The sequence below is a fragment of the Misgurnus anguillicaudatus genome, chromosome 1 (assembly GCF_027580225.2).
Source record: "Misgurnus anguillicaudatus chromosome 1, ASM2758022v2, whole genome shotgun sequence".
Taxonomy (NCBI): Eukaryota; Metazoa; Chordata; class Actinopteri; order Cypriniformes; family Cobitidae; genus Misgurnus; species Misgurnus anguillicaudatus.
Genome location: NC_073337.2, coordinates 8699238 through 8718411, shown reverse-complemented (window position 1 = coordinate 8718411; position 19174 = coordinate 8699238). Strand labels below are relative to the sequence as shown.

Here is a 19174-nt window from a genome sequence, read left to right as displayed (position 1 = left end):
TTACAAATATTTCAGTAGGTCCATATGAATGTGGTGTCTTTGCTTATGAGCACCACTAGATGTCAGTGTCTCACCTGGCTGAGAATGCAGCCACATTTGCCATTGGTTTTCTCCACCAGATTAAAGATGGGAAAGTTCCAGTTGTTGATTTGGTTCATGAGGGGTTCGAGTCCCTCCATCACCAAGGGCTCCGGTGCCAGAATGGGATTATCCTGCAGAGATAATCATTTCAATGCAATCACATTTCTGGCTAATGCATAGACTCAATGTTTATCTAATTGGATAAAACATCAGCCAAATGCAGTTGATTGTCTTTTACCTTTAGTCACATCTACCTGCCTAAACATTAGATTAAAAAAACCTTGTTTACCTCTGGTGGTATAAGGGTCGTCAGCGCGGACGGGGCATTGAAGAGTTTCCTGCGACCCTCCTCGTCTTCATCATTCTGTGCAAAGTTGCTGGTGTCACTGTGGTTGGTCTCATAGGTGATGTCATAGTCTGATAATATTATCACTGCGTCATCTAAAAGGTTATTAAAAAGCGTGATTATCTTTAATATTTAACAGCTCTTCATCAGACTGATGGGTGAATGTATAACTTCACACTAATTCATAAACTTAATTCAACATGACAGATCACAACAGCAAAATGTTCAATAACTGAAATGCATCTAAATGCTAATTGCTGTCGAGAGAGAGAGAGAGTGGAGAGAAGCTTCACCTGACTGTTGGGGTCTTTCTCCACCATCTATTGATCCATCACCATGTCTCAGCTTACTGTACGGTCTTCCACAGCTGCACAAAACAACATCCAGGCATTTCAATATCCATCGCTCACATGTAAAAACATTTATCATTATAATCTGTTCATTACGCTTCATGTGCGATTAAGGAAACGGCTGCTTAGACTTTGAATTTAATGCATATTTTAATATTTTGCATTGTAATTGATCGGTGTCCTCTTCGGGTGACTGAACCCGTGATGATATCCGCTGCATGAGCTGTGGACTGAACACTGTCACTGTTGTTTAGTTTAGCAGGTCCAGACAGAACCCATTCAAAGGTTTTTTTTGTGACCAGCATTTATTACAGGCCAAGAGAACGATGACTTTGTCTCACTGTCAGGACATCGGTGAGTGAAACCAAGAGACAGCAAAAAAAAAGGGCCAGCGAGTGTAACAGAGATCCGAGCGTTCACATAAATCGGTTAATATTTAAACACAATGCTGGTAATTTTTCACAGTTAATGAATCAGTGGTTGTTTAGTAACCAGATGTAATGGGCTGAACCAGCAGTCGCTCTTGTAGAACATCATTAAGCGTTGTTCACATCAGACAGCAACCCTGTAGTTTTAGCTTTAGGAGGAATTGTGATCAAAATTAATATTAACTCATTTTCTGCTATTAAAATGACTGATTTGCTGCTCTGCAAATTTCCGTATTCGTCAGGCACAAAATGTGATTTTCTCTGCGTCACTTTTAGTAAACCAGCTGTAGTTAAACATGGTATTTGAGACAGCTGTTTCACATTTCACAAGCAATGAATTGAATAAAAAATATTTTTTTAAAAATGGATATGAAATTACTTATTAAAGAGTGACAACAAAATCGTTATGCAAATATATTATTAGAAATTTAAAACACTAAAATGATACATTATGCATATTATTATACAGTTTTTGTATTCTGTAGGTGAAACTACTACAGTACAATAAATATTTGAATTTCACAATGCTTTGATAAAACTTTACAATAAGTTTATACAGTAATTTTACATATACGGGTGAGCGGGGCACAAACTAACACAGGGTTAATTGTAACGCAGCTACTTTACATATTTCTATAGGGCCGAGCAATCTGTGCTTTTGCTCTTTTTCTCTTACTGTCAGAAGATGATCTCCTTTTTCTCCTTTTTTGAAGTTTGGATGTGTTTTGGTTAAAATATTGAACAAAGAGTGTTTTGGAGGCATAAAAGTACATTTCTTCGTCTTAAGTTTTTTTTTCTATTTTTGAGTTGGGTGTGTAAGTCACCAAATCCAACCTTATATTATTTTAATCACTATCTTGTTACCTAAAACATAACAGCTTTTTAAAACATGTCAACAACTCCTAGTAACTGATAGCTGGGATTGAAAACATTTTTATACAGCGGGGTTAGTTGTAACATAGTGTTTCAACTAACCCTCCAGTATACAATGATAATGAAAAGAATTTAAATACTAGTTATCCAAATGATAACTGTTAATACAATATTAGGGGAAATAACTCACAATTATGATTTTTTTGTCTTAATTGTGAAGCCCTTTTCAAAAAAATCTTTACATGCATTGCATTGATGCATAATACAAGGATAGATGAAGGATCATGGATGGATAAATGTGTGGATATCTATCTATTTAATATAGGCAAATATATAAACAATATCCACCTTTAGTAAATAGACAGAATTTGATTGAATTATTTGTGTTTAAACTAAATTTTCTAGCAGGTGCCCTCTGTTTGTTAGAATTAACCCCACCTATGGGGTAAGTTGTAACGTTTGCACTCCTGTCACTTTTGGTATAATTGTACGATAACGGTAGGTCCCACAAACAATCTTTAAGCGTTAATTTGTAGCCGTGATGTGTGTGTTGATTGTGTAAAAAATGATTAATGTAACTTAAATAGTTTTTGAATGATAGAGCCAAAGTCAAAAAGCGTTAGGTTGTGCCCCGCGCTACCCTAAACAGTAATGTGCAAAAGTCTTAGGCCGCCACCACCACCACCACCAGACTTGTTGTTTTAGAAATTTTAAAGTCCATTCATATTTATTTTTCAAACTTTTTTATTAAGATACAAACAGAACACAGATGAGATATGTTTTACAGGATTAAATGTCGTCTTTATGCATCGTCTGTGTTTAGTGTGACCTCTTTTGGCACTATACACATCTTGAGCATTTTTGAGCAGAATGAAGTAAAAAGACTAATTTCTTTAAAATTAGGATTTAATTTTATTTAGGTTTATTACACGGCTCTCTGGAATGCTTGATTCTGATTGGTCAGTTGAGACATTTGCAGGTTCGTTCTTTTCGAATAATAACCGCTCCAAAATAATAACGCATAGCCGGCACTACTTGCACGAGTAATATCGCTCCGCGCCAATAAAGATCAATAAAGATTACTGTCTGTGTGGCGCCATGCCGCCATCTTGTGACAAACACTCGACAACCACGACAAGACACAGACAGCTTACTGAGACTGAACTTGACAAAAAAGAGCATGACAGCTACGAAGCCAACACACAAAAAAATACAGAATGGGGATTAAAACTTCTAAAAGAGAAAAAATGGAGACAAGTATGAAGCAGCAGATCTTTATAAGGTATTACGATCATTTTATGCATCTGTGCAAAGTTTCGCGGAAGGATAAAAATGTTAATTTAAAACAAATATGCCAATAAAATGTTTCAAATTCATATTCATGTCCAGTTTTTTTTCTTATGTGGCAAGTAGCCGTGTAATAAGCGGGATAATGTAAAGGCAGCCGGTAGTTATTGGGAAATAAGCCCCTTCAGTGTGATACAAGACCCTCCGCTTCGCGTCGGGTCCTGATCACACTGTCGGGGCTTATTTCCCAATAACTACCGGCTGCCTCTACATTATCCCTTACTTAAGAGATCCTGCACTTTCCTGCTATTGCTTAAGTGGAAGGGGAGTTTACCCTAAATACTTGACCGATCAATTTACATTTTTATACAGTTTTTAATATAGTGTAATAACAAACAGTGGTAAATAGCACTTAAAGTGGTTCACTGGCTCATTATCATAGGGGAACCATTTTTAGTGCTATAAAGCACCTATGTAGTACCTGTGTAGCACCCGTGTAGAACCCTATTGTGCTATATAGAACCATAGTTGGTGCTTTAGTGGTGCTATATCACACCCCGGATGGTTCTTCATAGGTGCTTTATAGCACTAAAAATGGTTCCCCTATGATTACGAGCTTTTAGTGCTATTTAAAGGATTAGTCCATTTTCTTAAAAAACAAAAAAATCCAGATAATTTACTCACGACCATGTCATTCAAAATGTTGATGTCTTTCTTTGTTCAGTCGAGAAGAAATTATGTTTTTTGAAGAAAACTTTTTCAGGATTTTTCTCATTTTAATGGACTTTAATAGACCCCAAAACTGTTATGTTGGGGTCCATTAAAGTCAATAAAATGAGAATTTTCCTCAAAAAACATAATTTCTTCGCGACTGAACAAAGAAAGACATAAACATTTTGGATGACATGGTGGTGAGTAAATTATCTGGATTTTTTTTAAGAAAATTGACTAATCCTTAACACAATTTTTTTTAGAGTGTACTATATACACACTTCCTGTATTTTCTTGATGTATTCTATTAAAAAGTCTTTAAAGAGATTATATGATCACTATAACATTGCAAAAACAACAAATCTAATTCTGGCATGGTGGCCTAAGACTTTTGCACAGTAATGTATATATATTATATGTCAATAATACAGTTATTTATATTAGTTCATGGCACATTAATTAATGTTAACAGTTTCGACGCTTTTATAAATGTTTTAGTAAATGCAGTTCTGTGTTCATAAGAACTATCACAAACTATCATGTGCGCACGCAATAGTTTCAGTTTAGTTTCGCGTGCGCACGGGAAACTAAACTAAAACTAAACGTTTCACGTGCGCACACGATAGTTTCACGTGCGCACACGATAGTTTCACGTGTGCACGCAATAGTTTCACGTGAGCACGCAAAACTAAACTCGATAGTTTCCCGTGTGCACACGATAGTTTCACATGAGCACATGAAACTAAACTTTAGATTTTTTTTACTCCAATGTCACCTTAGGGGCTCGGTAGTAATTGTAGATGCATTGTTCATTATTAGTTTATGTTAGCTAATGCATTAAACAATCTTATTGTAAAGTATTACTATTATGTGAATATGAAGCCATATTAGACATGAGCCCATAATAAGTGTCAGAATAAAATAATTACATTTATTTTGCTGTATGTAAATGATGAAAAGCTCTGACCTGCTACAAAGTGGAGTCTGACTCCAGTGTGTGCTACCGGAGCCGGGAGCGCTCTGACTGTGGGTTAAGGCTTCATGTGAGCTGCGTGTCAACGGGCCGTCTCCCTGTGGAAGCTCTGTGTCAGGTAGCTCAACTGAAGGAGTCTTTGTGGTGGGACTGTTCACCGGAGTGCCCTGGACTGGAGAATGGCAGGGTGATGCCAGAGGCGAGATGTTGGAAGAAGGGAAACCTGCTAAAGATGAAACGTAACAATATAAGGGTCTGTGAAAGAAAATATACATCCTCACTCAACACACATAGGTCTTTACCTCTTCGGTTCTTGCTATAGATGTGGTTGGAGGCAGTGTATGACGCAGACATGGATCTGCTCTTGGACATGTTGAGCATCACAGAGTTGTTCCCTGAATCACTGTTCAGCAAACTGCAAACAAGATTCAATTCAAATTTATTTATGTAGTGTAATGTTGCATTGTTTCAAAGGAGCTTTACAAAAAACTTAAATCACAGAAAACAGTAAACCTATGACAGTACATAAACAAGACACACATACATCAGGCTATACATAAAGAAATACTGTAATCCACTAAACAAGATGTTTTGATCTTCATTATTGAGGAACAGTAACTAACATAACACACCACATCCCATCGCTTATCTACCGAGCCCCTAAGGTGACATTGGAGTAAAAAAAATCTAAAGTTAAGTTTCATGTGCTCACGCGAAACCTTCATGTGCAAATTTTTTAAAAAGTTTAGTTTTGCATGCTCACGTGAATCTATCGCGTGTGCACGTAAAACTATCGTGTGCGCACGTGAAAGCGAAAGTTTCAGCAACTATCGAGTGCGCACGCGATAGTTTCACGTGCGCATGCAAAACTAAACGGGACTGTTTCACGTCACCACGCACGTGAAACTAAACTTTATTTAATTTTTGCTCCATATCCCCTTAGGGACTCCATACTTATCTGACCCCAGGAGGAACATGTTCACAATAAACTTTCCATAGTTTAAAAAGTTCAAGTGCCCTATTTTTGGTTTGATTGTATGTTTCGACTTTCATGCATCAGAAGGGTCTCCCGCTGTGGGAAAACTTTACCATTAAGACCTGCCATTTTAAAAACCAGCCTGAACATGCAAATGCAAGCAATTCCTTCAATGCACAAGCATCCATTTTTCACTCTGGCTTTTATTTCGACAGGCCCTAAACACAGCCGTGGCTCTTGTGTCTCCAGAAAACCTTTTTAAAGTCTGTGTCTACACAGAGCAGACGGCAATCTGGACATCAGTATTAATGTGCTGAACTGTGGCCCGAGCTGAAATAAGAGATATAGAGGTGGAGAATGCCCAAAGATGGCCATCATAAAATCTGAATCAAACATTGCAAAGCGTGAGTTAGACACAGCAGAAGGCCCTGGAAAGTTCAAACGCTCCACGTGAAGCAGCTGTGCTAGCAGACGAAACACTTTCAGAATGATACATCATAAGTCTCATTCAGTGGATACAGAAAACATTTGTAGACTATGTAAATGTGTTAGATGTGTTAATAATTGATTTAGTGAAGATAAAAATTAATACAAGATGATTGTTTAAATGTTAACAGGTTAACGACATGACCTCCATCAGTGGATTTAATGCATCCAATAAAACCACTTTTACTTCTAACCTTATGCAATGGCATTTAGTGCCACATTGCCAACAGTAACAAATTAAAACAAAATGTAACAATTGGTTAACATTAACCAGTCTATGGAGACTAGATGACTTAGATAAGTGGTTCTCAAACTAGGGGCCTTAGGATGGTGACGGGGCCCCAGTTTAATGAAATTTTATAAAATATATTAATTTTTCATAAATTCTGTATAATGATATGGAAGGTATTTTTGGTCTTTTTAAAATTAATTAATTAAATGATAAAATAAAAAATTAAATCGCAAAATATGTCCCAAATTTGAAAATGAAATGCTAAAATAAAAATTAAAACATTAAATTAAATTATTTCATTTTCATTTTCAACGTGATGAAGCATCGTTCCGGCCAAATTAAAAAATAAAATTAAATTGATGATTTGACATTTAATTTTCCATATAATCTTGAGGCATAATGATACCTCAGAAATATAAGTCTACTAACCAACAGCACTACATTGTATCATTTAATGGGGACATAATATGAAAATCTGACTTTTTCATGTTTAAGTGCTATAACTGGGCCCTCAGTGCTTCTATCAACCTAGAAAATGTAAAAGATCAAACCAGTAACTTAGTTTGGGTAAACCATTCTTTGCAAGCATGTGAAAAAATAGGTTATTGAAATTTGGCTCCCCTTGTGATGTCAGAAGGGGATAATACCGCCCCTTAATCTGCACTATCCAACTACGACACTGCCATTTAGTGCACAGATCAGCTCATTTGCATTTTAAAGGACACACCCAAAATGGCATATTTTTGCTTACACCTACAAAATGGCAATTTTAACATGCTATAATAAATTATATATATATATGATATATCTGGGGACACCGAAGATTTATTTTACATCTTAAAAAAGTCTTGTGAAATGTCCCCTTTAAGTCATACATTTTCTTTGGGGGGCCCATAAAGGAATTCACCGTACACAAGGGGGGCCGCACGCCGAAAACGTTTGAGAAACACTGACACTTAGAAGACAATGTGGTGCTAGTTATCATATATATGATTTGTTTTGAGTGAGTTCATCTAAATAAGAATAAAAAATTGTGACCTGCTGGAAGAGCCATCGTGAGGCGCTTTGATACTGGCACTGCGGTCTCGCCTGACCGGCGCGGGTTCAAGGGTGGGCAGGCCTGTGGCTGAGGTGGTGGTGGTCCATGTGGAAGAAATCCGCCTCAAAAGCGCCGGAGGCAAACTCCGTCTCAAACGCTGGTATTTAAAGAGAACAAACATCAGTTTTTAGACGAAAGTTGTGTAGACTGTGTAGTCAAATAGTAATCAAAACATTGACCCAGACAGATTCACAACTAAAGTGTAATACAAAGTACTAAATTGATACTTTTTTGGCATTGCAGTCGTTACACAAAGTGGGTGATAGACTTTAAATGATGTAAGTCTTGGAAAATGCGGTGAAAGTGTATCAAGAGAAACATCTGAAGGTGACAGATGACTAAAGCTCGAATCCACAGACAACTGGGAACAGAACAGATGGATGGACCCCGGAGAAATCCTTGCTCTCTCTGCCTACATCAAATGCCGCAATCGAAAATCGCACGTAATTTGGCATGGGTAAATGCAAAATGAGGTTTGTGAGTGTTGTAGCACAGGTAATTGGATCAACAAAGTGAGATGACACTGACAGTATGCAGTTTGTGGCTGTATTCAAATATTTTTACATACAACATCCTTCCTTACCACGAGAGCAACACAACAATGGACAACAATCACACATTTCCGCCAAGCTCTCTATCTTTGCATATTTAAAGTCTTAAAAAATTGCATGAAAAGCATTACCCTGAGAGTCAGGCAGGGGGGGAAACTCTCCTGACGGCTACATGAATATTTCAAATGCCTTGCAAGGCATCAACCCATGTAGAGAATCAGAGGGCATGTCTGCATGCCCCCCAACCCAAACTTCTTACCGCCCCCAGTACTGCACCATCATCAGTACATGCCCCAAGCATTCTGGTAAACGGTCGCCCCCACCTTTCTATTACAGGAGACAGATGGGGTGGGGTCAGAAGCCAAAGATCGCTTCTATTTTTAGCTCACAAAATTTCTCATTCATCAAACTACAGTCACAAACACAAAAAACATCTCTGATACGGGCGTGTGATATTAATTCAGCCAGAACGGTTGTCAGATGAAGTTGGGAGAGACGCGTCCGAGTGAATATAACAGGACTTCATGTTGGGAAAGGTGGTCGGGACATGTGTCTGTTCTCCTGCTGTGGAGAGCTTTCGATGTCTCGGTCTCTCTCTGACCGTCAGTGTGTGTGAGGTTTAACATTGAGACGACTGTATGCCGAGTCCGGTCCAATCAGGGTTCAGTGTTGTGTGATTGAACCGTTTTCTCTACCTGGTGTGACAGCCTTGTATCTTAACATGTAGCCTACTATGTTTTGGGGCTAATATTCTGAGCCCAATACACCAAATATGCTTTATTTTATATTTATTTTACATTTTAATGCAAACCCGTAAACTGTGTTTGGTGTGAGTGAAATATGACCCGGATGTGTTCTTGACAGATTTGGTGAGATTTATTGAGACGGCATTAACAGTGTTTACATTCGTCTAATCAGGACCGATTCAGAGCATCATAGAAAAAGGCCATCGGTGTTACATAAAGAGCCTCACAGTCTTCCATTATAATGACATGTTACACATTTCAAATTCTCTATGGACAACTGAAAGCCAGAGCCAACCAAATAAACATTAAAATCAGGGTGCGCGAGTCAAATTTTCCAGCCGCAATTTACGCAGGCATTTTTGTCCAAATTAGCCTCCTGTTGGGAACTCGACTTACACCCCCAGCTACAGGTCACAGCATGAAAACTATCCGTGGTTAATCATTAGTTGTTAACAGCAAAATAGCAGAGAATGGAAGATATGTTGATTTACTCCTTTTTAAAATAACAGTAAGCATTTTTTGTACATAAAAACTTCTACAATCGACAATTCCCTTGACAGTATGCTTCAATAGCTACTAAGGACGTCCAACTCAAACTTATGTTGAATCTTATATATTGCGTAAACATGAATAATGGTTTAAATGGGACATATCATGCAAATCAGACTTTTTGCATGTTTAAGTGCTATAATTGGGTCCTCAGTGCTTCTATCAACCTAGAAAATGTGAAAACGACCAAACCAGTAACTTAGTTTTGGTAAGCCATTCTCTGCAAGCATGTGAAAAAATAGGTCATTGAAATCTGGCTCCCTCTGTGATGTCAGAAGGTGATAATACCACCCCTTAATCTGCACTATCCAACCACGGCACAGAGATCAGCTAATTTGCATTTAAAAAGACACACCCAAAAATGGCACATGCTTACACCTACAAAATGGCAAATTAACATGTTATTTTGAGCTAAAACTTCACATACGTATTCTGGGGACACCAAAGATTTATTTGACATCTTAAAAAGTCTTGTGAAATGTCCCCCTTAAAAGTGTAGACAAGAGATTTTTTCCAAACTGCTCTGTTACCATCAAGCTCTGTTACCAGTTAGGGGCCGATCACACCAAACGCGTTTATGTCCGTTGCAGCTGTTTTTTTGAATGATTTTCTATTGGCAGTGAGCAGTATGCGCGCTGTTTATGCCTTGCTTTTTTGCCCCCCTGCAGCAGCACGAGTTTTTGAAGGAGCACTAAAGTAAAAAAAGCCCCCGACGTCATTCGCGTCTTTCCATTGTCCAATCGAATGAGGGGAGAGGCGGGCCTTCCGTTGTGGTGATGGAAGTTTACAGTTGTTTGGATCAACCGGACTGCACTCACTCATGGTACATGGATGACATCATGCGTTGCCGAACTGAATTGTGGATCCGTCGGCGCGGCGTAAGTGCTGTTGCTCGCGGCAGAAGTTGAAAATTTCTCAACTTTTCAAGCGGCAATGCGTGCGTCAGCCAATCAGATCGCCTTATGCAAATAACCTAGGCAAAGCCAGCCAATTACGTTTATAGAAGATAAACGTAAAAATTTATAGAAGCAAAAATTGCTGCAAAAGATGCTTTCCAACAGGTGTTTTAGCATTCGTTGTAAACTGGTGGACCTATTTTTCCAAACGCCTCACACCTGTACATTCTTCCGCTTAGAGCTTGAATAATAAACACTCCAGCCCAGTTGGTGGCGATAATCCACCTTTGCCAATTGCAAGAATACAAACAACTCCATTTCTGTTCCCGGCGCAGAGTAATATCGTACCTCACAGCACATCTAATACAAGTCAATGGAGTTGGCACAAACTACGATAAAACCTATTGGATCTTTTGCAGCGATTTTTGTGTGAGCATATCAGTGAAAACCCCTGAACACTCTGTGAGTTTCACGTCTTAGTAAACGAAAGTTTAATGCATTTTAGGAAGGATTGTTCCTGTGCACCTATAAACCCATTATAGAGGTGGGAGGTGATACAAGAAACACCCAAAAATTCTCGGGGCAGCCGCATATGTTATAATTTCAGTCAAAACCATTCTATTTCATCATAAACAATCTAAAAACAGGGCTTTAAGTGTAAAATACCGAACTTGTCCTTTAACGCTTTCGCCCATGTGAATATACCGTGACAGTAACAGAATAGACACTGACTAATTCAGACGACAGGAAATCATGATTTTCAGCTTTATGATACACTTTTTACAGAAAATATTATATTGTTATTGCCTGTAACCAGTCTTGGGGAAAGTTACTTTTAAAAGTAATGCATTACAATATTAAGTTACTCCCCAAAAAAGTAACTAACTGGGTTACTTAGTGACTTTCTTGGAAAGTAATGCTTACGTTACTTTTTAGTAACTTTTGCGTTACTTTTTCTTGGCTGAGGCTTGATCTTTTTCAGACCTTGCAGGTGTTTTTTATAACTGAAAAGTTCTGCATTCAGAAATTATTTATGCATATTTTTATCACAAAAATGTCAAGCTCTGGTCTGCCATCTCAGGTTCTGACTCAAACGGTTCCCACACAGGCGTGTACGCATAAAAAAAGTAACTCAAATATTAATGTGTACATTTAAAAAGTAATGCGTTACTTTACTCGTTACTTCAGAAAAGTAACATTATTACGTAATGCACGTTATTTGTAATGCGTTACCCCAAACACTGCCTGACACATCTTGTGATCCATGACAATGAGTACCAAATTATTAAAATACTCTTCAGTGCATAAAACATGCCTTGATTAGTTCTTATGATGTTTCAGTTTTTACGTTAACGTTTCTTTATCTACCCGTTTACATGAAGAGTAAATGACAAAGGGTCGTTGAATTATTTGAAAATAATGCACACCCAAGGTTACATTGCGAGTAGGGATGTAACGATTAAATCGCATGTCCCATTAAAAATGCCTGTCTGAAATGATTCTGAATCGCAAGGCTGCGATTCTTTGTATCATGCACAGCTTGTGCGTGTACTACGGCATTTGGTCAGTAGGAAGTCCTTATCAATCAGTCGTTTATAACGTGCATTTAAAACAGCAACACTCGTTAAATAAAAATCATTCAAAATATTCTTTATTATCACGAAAATATCTAAAACAGTATGAAGAACAGCGATATAAATATTCCTGTAGACATTTCCTGGAATACGTTTGTAATGCTATTTCTGTGGCACAAAGGGAGTTTCTGCATGAGAGCACCCCCTGGCGTTCGGATGTGCCGGGATTTCACCGTAATTCATTAAAATTCATTCATTGAGAAAACGCGCATTTGCACGATTAATCGTTACAGCCCTAATTGCGAGTGTGCATTATTTTCCAATAATTCAAAAGACCGGAGTCAATTATTCCACTTATACCACGGTTACCACAGACATTGCTCTGGTGGTTATTTTAAGACATTTGTCAGGCCAGAGGTGCGTTTATCGAAAAATAATGCATGCCCATACAGCATTTCTCAACAAATCAAAATAAAGCATTTAAAATTGGTGTATATGTCCAGTGGTTCAAATATTTCTATGATCTATCAGATAGTATCGTGAAAATTTGTTTTTGACAACATTAGATTTTGTTTATAGTCATATCGGCCAGCCCTAGTATAAACTGTTATATAAAACGAAACGTCCAGGGAATATTCTAGAGAGAGAAATGATCCATCACTTCAGCATCATTTCCTTCTATTAGGTCTCAAATAGATTAACATCTCAAACTTCTGGGACAAAGATATGCACTCAACTCTACATCCTAATATAGGAAAATACATGCAAAATCCACCTTTAAACTTAATAGCACTTTCTGAAGTGGGTTGTGCTATTTTTTTACCAGTTGTTTACCAGCTGTATGAGCACTCAAGAGAAATAGAAATCCAATCACCTGTGCCGCAATATGCAGGTATGCTGGAATGTAACACTTCAGACTGTTTGGGAAAGTGTTTTTCTTTCTTTCAGCTAAAATATACAAGAAAAGTGATTTGGATATGTGTGAAAAAAGCCCTGTTTCCTGTCAAGGGTACCGCGAACCGCCGCCAATCTGGACACCCAGACAGGCCACAACTTCTTCTAAGCCAGTAGTTTTGACCCTCTACAAATCGTGTCACCATCGTTGGAACTGAAAATCGTTTCTTACGTTTCACGTCAATATTTTTGCTGTTGACACAGCTGCGTAACTGACAGATAAAACGGAACCAGACTCGCTCTGTTTTTCTTCAAACCGACTGCCAAAATATCACATTATATATGCTGTGAAAAAATCCCAGACCGGAGCGGACATCCAGATGACTAGCAGAACTCGATATCAGTGCTGCTATGCTGTGCTGTTTGACCTACATGTGGGCCGTGCGTAATGAATGGGTTTTAATAAACATCTCTCAGTGTTGTTAGCCAAGTACCGCAGTATGGGAAAAGGGCTGTGTGTTGGTATGAATAGTGTTGGTACGGATACTGACTTTTGCCTTACCTACCCTTTAAGTGTCGGCATGCATATTTAACCGCTGTGCTGGTTAAACATTAAAAGACTTTAGTGAGAATGTGCGTCATTGTCCGCTACATTAGTGAGCTGCCATGCTGGCGTGAATGAGAGGAACGTGTGTGTGATGAAAGATGGATAACGCTGGCCAAAGTAGTAAACCATTAAACACAAAAGAGTCCTTTTCATTTTGTCTTAGTATCTTGGTTCATAACATAAGCTTTTTATAAACAACACAGCAGAGATGGCAGGACAACAACAATGCAATACGAAAAACATAAACAGGAATAAAAAATGTGTGATGAAGTTGATCAAATTTTGTGTTGGTAAAGAACTATACTGCCTACAATTCTGAAGAGATCCACCAATTAGAAAAGTTGCTGTTGCCATGGCAACAGAAACCGTGTCAGGAGGGTTTAGTATCGCCCGGCCACTCCCAAAAACCATAGTAAAACCACAATGAGTCTCTCTAAACTCTCAGTATTTATATATTTGTAAATAATCAATGTCTGTAAGTTAAAGGTGCAGTGTGTAATTTTTAAAGGATCTCTTGACAGAAATGCAAAATAATATACAAAACTATATTATCAGGGGTGTATAAAGACCTTTTTATAATGAACCATTGTGTTTTTATTAGCTTAGAATGAGATGTTTTTATCTACATACACAGAGGGTCCCCTTACGTAGAGGTCGCCATTTTGTGCCGGCATGTTTCTACAGAAGTCCTTAATGGACAAACTTTTTTACGAAGTTGTCTCCGTTGATGACATGTTTTTCCTGTGGCTTCTCTTTGCATTTCAAAAGCGAGGGGTGAGCAGTGGACTGAACCGTTGGTTGCAATTCGCAACCTCACCACTAGATGCCGCTAAAATTTACACACTGCAGCTTTAATATTGTACTAATGCATCAAATGAAATGCCTCATGGGCGAGTTGAGTCTCGTCCTTTTTCCCCCTTATTTTTTTCAATGCTTATGTGGTTCAAATCAAATATTGTAATGTTGTGGTCGTTCTCAGAGTTGGTGGTTTAAAACTCACTGAAGATTTTTTTGAAATCCCTTAAAAAACTTTGAAAGGCCACTGAAAAAGTGGGTTGTCGTTTGAGGTAATATTGGTCTGTACAGTTTAAAATCCGTGACATAGCCAAATCTCTATCAACATCTGAAAAAAACCCCTCAAGTGATCGTCCATCATCCTGGTACCGGAGAGGGTGTGGCCTTACCTTAGGGATGGCCAGCTTCTCTCCTCTTTCGGCCGCCTCTTCGGAGTCGGAGCAGGCGTGACCGTCTCCGAAGGCCAGCAGAGGGCTCAGACGCGGCCGGTGGTGCAGCGGTTGGAAGGTGAGTTGGGTGCTGAGCAGGTTGCTTACGGCCCGCAGGGTGCTGCAGGTGTTGGGGGGTAGGGAGGGGTCGGCCAGCAGATCTGAGATCAGCCCGTGGGCCTCGCCCATCACCGCAATGTCCACCGTCACACTGGTGCCCGAAGACTGCGGTAAAGAAAGGCAGAGAGACAGAAAGTTGGCATAGGAGGGAGAGAGAAAGATGGTGGGGAGAGGAGACAAAAAAGCAACGTTAGCTCATCTGCACCTCGGCAGTGACGCGATGCAGGGCTGACGTAATTATACACTGACGCAAAGAGTGACGCTGAGCTGCTACTCACGAGGGAACCAGATACGGAGAGAGGGAGAAAGAAAGAGAGAGATTTGGAGAGAAGGAGGTCACGAGAAGTAAAGGAGAAAGACAGAAAGAGGACATCTCACACGCTTTCAATCTCTGATGCAGCTCACACACACACACATTAGCCTTCAGAAACGTTATGACACAATACAGTATGTAGATAAACACAATGAGAGAGACATCAAAAGCAGAATAATGCATACAGAGAATAATTAATGGAAAACGGAGAAAACCGACTTGCATTAAGCCTGATTGGTGCTTGTATTGGGACACAGTCGTTCATTGTTTGAGAAAGAGAGAGAGAGAGAGAAAGAAAGAGAGAGAGACTCTGAACATTAACTCTGAACATTTTCAGGACAGGCAACATCTGCCAGGGCGTATGTTCAGAGACTGGTGCATGCTCACATAAAACCAGCCTCGCTACCCAAAGATAAAAAAGAGTTAAGCCCTTTTCACACAGAGATCCTGCAAAATACACTCCCGTGTCCCGGGATCATTTTATTTTGGTTCGTTCATTGATTTACACTGCCACTGATTTATTGAAACCTGTACGTGTATTTACACACATCCCATGAAGATCCCATTAAGACAGTGGTTCCCAAACTTTTTCAGCGTGCGGCCCCCCTTGTGTAAGGTACATTCCTTTGCGGCCCCCCAAAGAAAAGTTGTGACAAAAATCTGTTCTAAAACTCAAAATTTTAATAAAAAAACATTAAATTATACAAAAAAGTAGTGCTTTTGGTGAGTAGCCTTATTTTTAGATTTAATTACACAGAATTCATGATAAATTAATGTATTTCATAAAATGTCATAAAACTGAGGCCCCCCTGGCACCATCTCGCGGCCCCCAGTTTGAAAACCACTGCATTAAGACACATGATATTAGGGTGTAATGTAATGTAAATGTAATTGTGCACTTGGTGGAATATTTCTGCAGCGTCTTTAGTTTGCTTATGATCTGCGATTTCTCTCTCTCTCTCTCTCTCTCTCTCTCTCTCTCTCTCTCTCTCTCTGGAGAAACCACACTTATGATTTGATTATAAACTAGCACATTGCATATTTTTAAATTAAGCTGCTGAATGGTCTCAGTTTCAGTGCGGATAGTGAGGAGCTCGCTGGTTTTTGTTTTATTCCAGTTGGCAAACATTTTCTCAATATGAACTAATCTGCATTTAAGCCCCCCGGTCAAAGAGTTGCACAACTACTATGTCAGTGCGTGATCCTGGCAATGTTATTCGGTTGCCATCCCTCTGCATGAGAGGATTTTAGCTACTGGGTTTAGTGTTTGAGACCACTTATAAATACTTTGCTATCTCTTTTTTTGGAGGGAGATTATCATTAGTATGCATCATCATCATCATAAGTGATGCTATAGCATCACCACTCCTGTTATTGTTCTCACTTTGGTTTAAGGATTTGTATAAAATCATCAATTTACACCTTAGACAAAAATCAGTTTTGCTTTACTTTAAAGTAGCAACCTGCCACTTAAAACTAAAACTTTCAAATCAAGACAAAGCCAGTTATAAAGACACCACGTACCTAACCAAACAAACTGAATAACCCAACACCACTAACTAACCAGGGTCTACCAAGAAGCAGCGCATGTGTTCCCTTAATAAAAAACTCCTTTATTCATCCGATCCGAGTGCTACTGACAGCACCGCACACACGTGAGGCTGATGGATGAGTGGTTGCTATGGTAACATGTTCGCGTCAAAGGCTCGGGTTTGTACTGCACTTTCTGTGCTTGTGTACAAAACACACGTGTATTGAGTGCTCGGTCTTGTCTTACTGTATCAAATGTTCTCAGTAACACAGACCCCTACAAACACACATCACATAGAAAACTATTTTACATCAGAAATATTGGAAGGAAGCTGTCATCATTTTGATCTGTAAGTTATAAAATATGAAACATATATGTGGCTATTTTGAGCTTGTAGCTATTGCAAAATAACACAAAAAACATGAAATGAAATTTACAATAGATGTATTGGTTTCTCATGTTATACTGCAAAGTTCATTGTGTCACTTGACACCTAAAATATGTATGTGCAACTGAAGTTGTCACAAAAAACTATTTATGAATTTAAGAAAAATCAAGTAAGCATTTATTATAAATTAAAGTGAACATTTCACAAAAAGAAACATTTGGTCAGCCTTATTAAACATCCATCTGGGTGAAAATGTAACTGCAGATGTTTTCCTTTTGTACAATATTCACATATTTCAACTGCTTGTGATACATCATTGAGGTTATTGATCTTAAAATTTCTCTTGAAGTAATGTAAGCAAGTTAGCAAGTACCATGGTGTGATTTACTTTCCATTTGGTACTTGTTAAAGGCGGGGTGCATGATCTCTGAAAGCCAATGTTGATATTTGAAATCACCTTAAAGGATTGGTCGATTATCTTAAAAAAAATCCAGATAATTTACTCACCACCATGTCATACAAAATGTTGATGTCTTTCTTTGTTCAGTCCAGAAGAAATTATGTTTTTTGAGGACAACATTCCAGGATTTTTCTCATTTTAATGGACTTTAATGGACCCCAATACTTAACAGTTTTAATGCAATTTAAAAATGCAGTTTCAAAGGACCCTAAACGATCCCAAACGATTCATAAGGGTCTTATCTAGCAAAAATTGTCATCTTTGGCAAGAAAAATAAAAATATGCACTTTTAAACCACAACTTATCGTTTCTTCCTCCGGTCCTGTGACGCACCAGCGTGACCTGACGTAATACGTCATCACGTCAAGAGGTCACGGATGACGTATCGAAACTATGCCACAGTGTTTACAAGTGTGGAGAAAGAGGACCGTTCCAACGTTGTTGTATGTTGAATGATACTAATTAATGTCTTTGTGTCAGTTTATTGTTTAAAATGGTCCGTAAATGTGTGTTTCATATATGTAACACATGACCTTTCCACGGCATTACGCAATTACGTGAGGTCGCGCTGGCTCGTCACAGGACCAGAGATAAACAAGAAGTTGTAGTTTAAAAGTGCATATTTTTTATTTTTCTTGTCAAAAATGACAATTGTTTCCCTAGATAAGACCCTTATGCATCGTTTGGGATTGTTTAGAGTCCTTTGAAACTGCAATTTTAAACTCTTACGTGTTGGGGTCCATTGGAAGGAGAAAAGTCATGGAATGTTTTCCTTAAAAAACATAATTTCTTCTTAACTGAACAAAGAAAGACATCAACATTTTGGATGACATGGTGGTGAGAAAATTATCTGGATTTTTTTAAGACAATGGACTAATCCTTTAACAAACGCGCCCCTACCCCAATAGAATCTGGACTTTCTTTTGATAGACACATACGCAACCCAGGCAACAATGTCGATTAGTAGACACGCCCCTTACTGCTGATTGGTTACAAGTGTGTTTTGGTACTCTGTCCGACTCTCTTTTTCAAAGTGTTTTACAAAAATCATGCACCCCTCCTTTAAACACCAGTTGGCCAGTGTTAATTTATCAGAAAGACTTTCATATGTACCTAATGAAGGCTTTTAATATTTTTTAAGAATCTAATTTCAAAAACTGAATGCAATGCTCAGGTTTCTTTAACACTACTACAGTACTGTATCTCAGCGTCGCAGTGATTTAATGCAGTGTTGACTGAACAGCCCTGTAGTGAGGTGTGGTAATTAAAACACTGTGCTCAGGGCAAAGTGAAAGCTCGCCTGGAATGACAAACTCAAACCACACACGCTCAGATTCAAGCATGACAGAAAAAGCATTCAGGGACTCTGTTGACATCCGTCACTTGCCATGAATCACTCAGGCTACAACAAGCACACGTGGAAGTACAATATGCACAACTTACTCTACATATGCTGAAATCAGATGCTCCTTTGGGACAA

General features: G+C 38.5%; 1 protein-coding gene across 2 annotated transcripts in view; it reads right to left on the bottom strand.

The window, feature by feature from the left end:
* pde3a (phosphodiesterase 3A, cGMP-inhibited) overlaps positions 1–19174 on the bottom strand; it is a 90217-nt gene that overhangs the window by 14689 nt on the left and 56354 nt on the right. Inside the window, exons 3-9 of one of the 2 annotated variants that reach the window (XM_055190623.2) lie at positions 14844–15107; positions 7782–7939; positions 5352–5464; positions 5044–5275; positions 721–794; positions 371–522; positions 75–212 (exon numbers count right to left, since the gene is read on the bottom strand). In XM_055190623.2, the coding sequence (XP_055046598.1) occupies positions 75–212; positions 371–522; positions 721–794; positions 5044–5275; positions 5352–5464; positions 7782–7939; positions 14844–15107 (1131 nt within the window). The remainder of the gene's footprint in view (positions 1–74; positions 213–370; positions 523–720; positions 795–5043; positions 5276–5351; positions 5465–7781; positions 7940–14843; positions 15108–19174) is intronic. The other variant, XM_055190624.2, reaches the window with a different exon arrangement.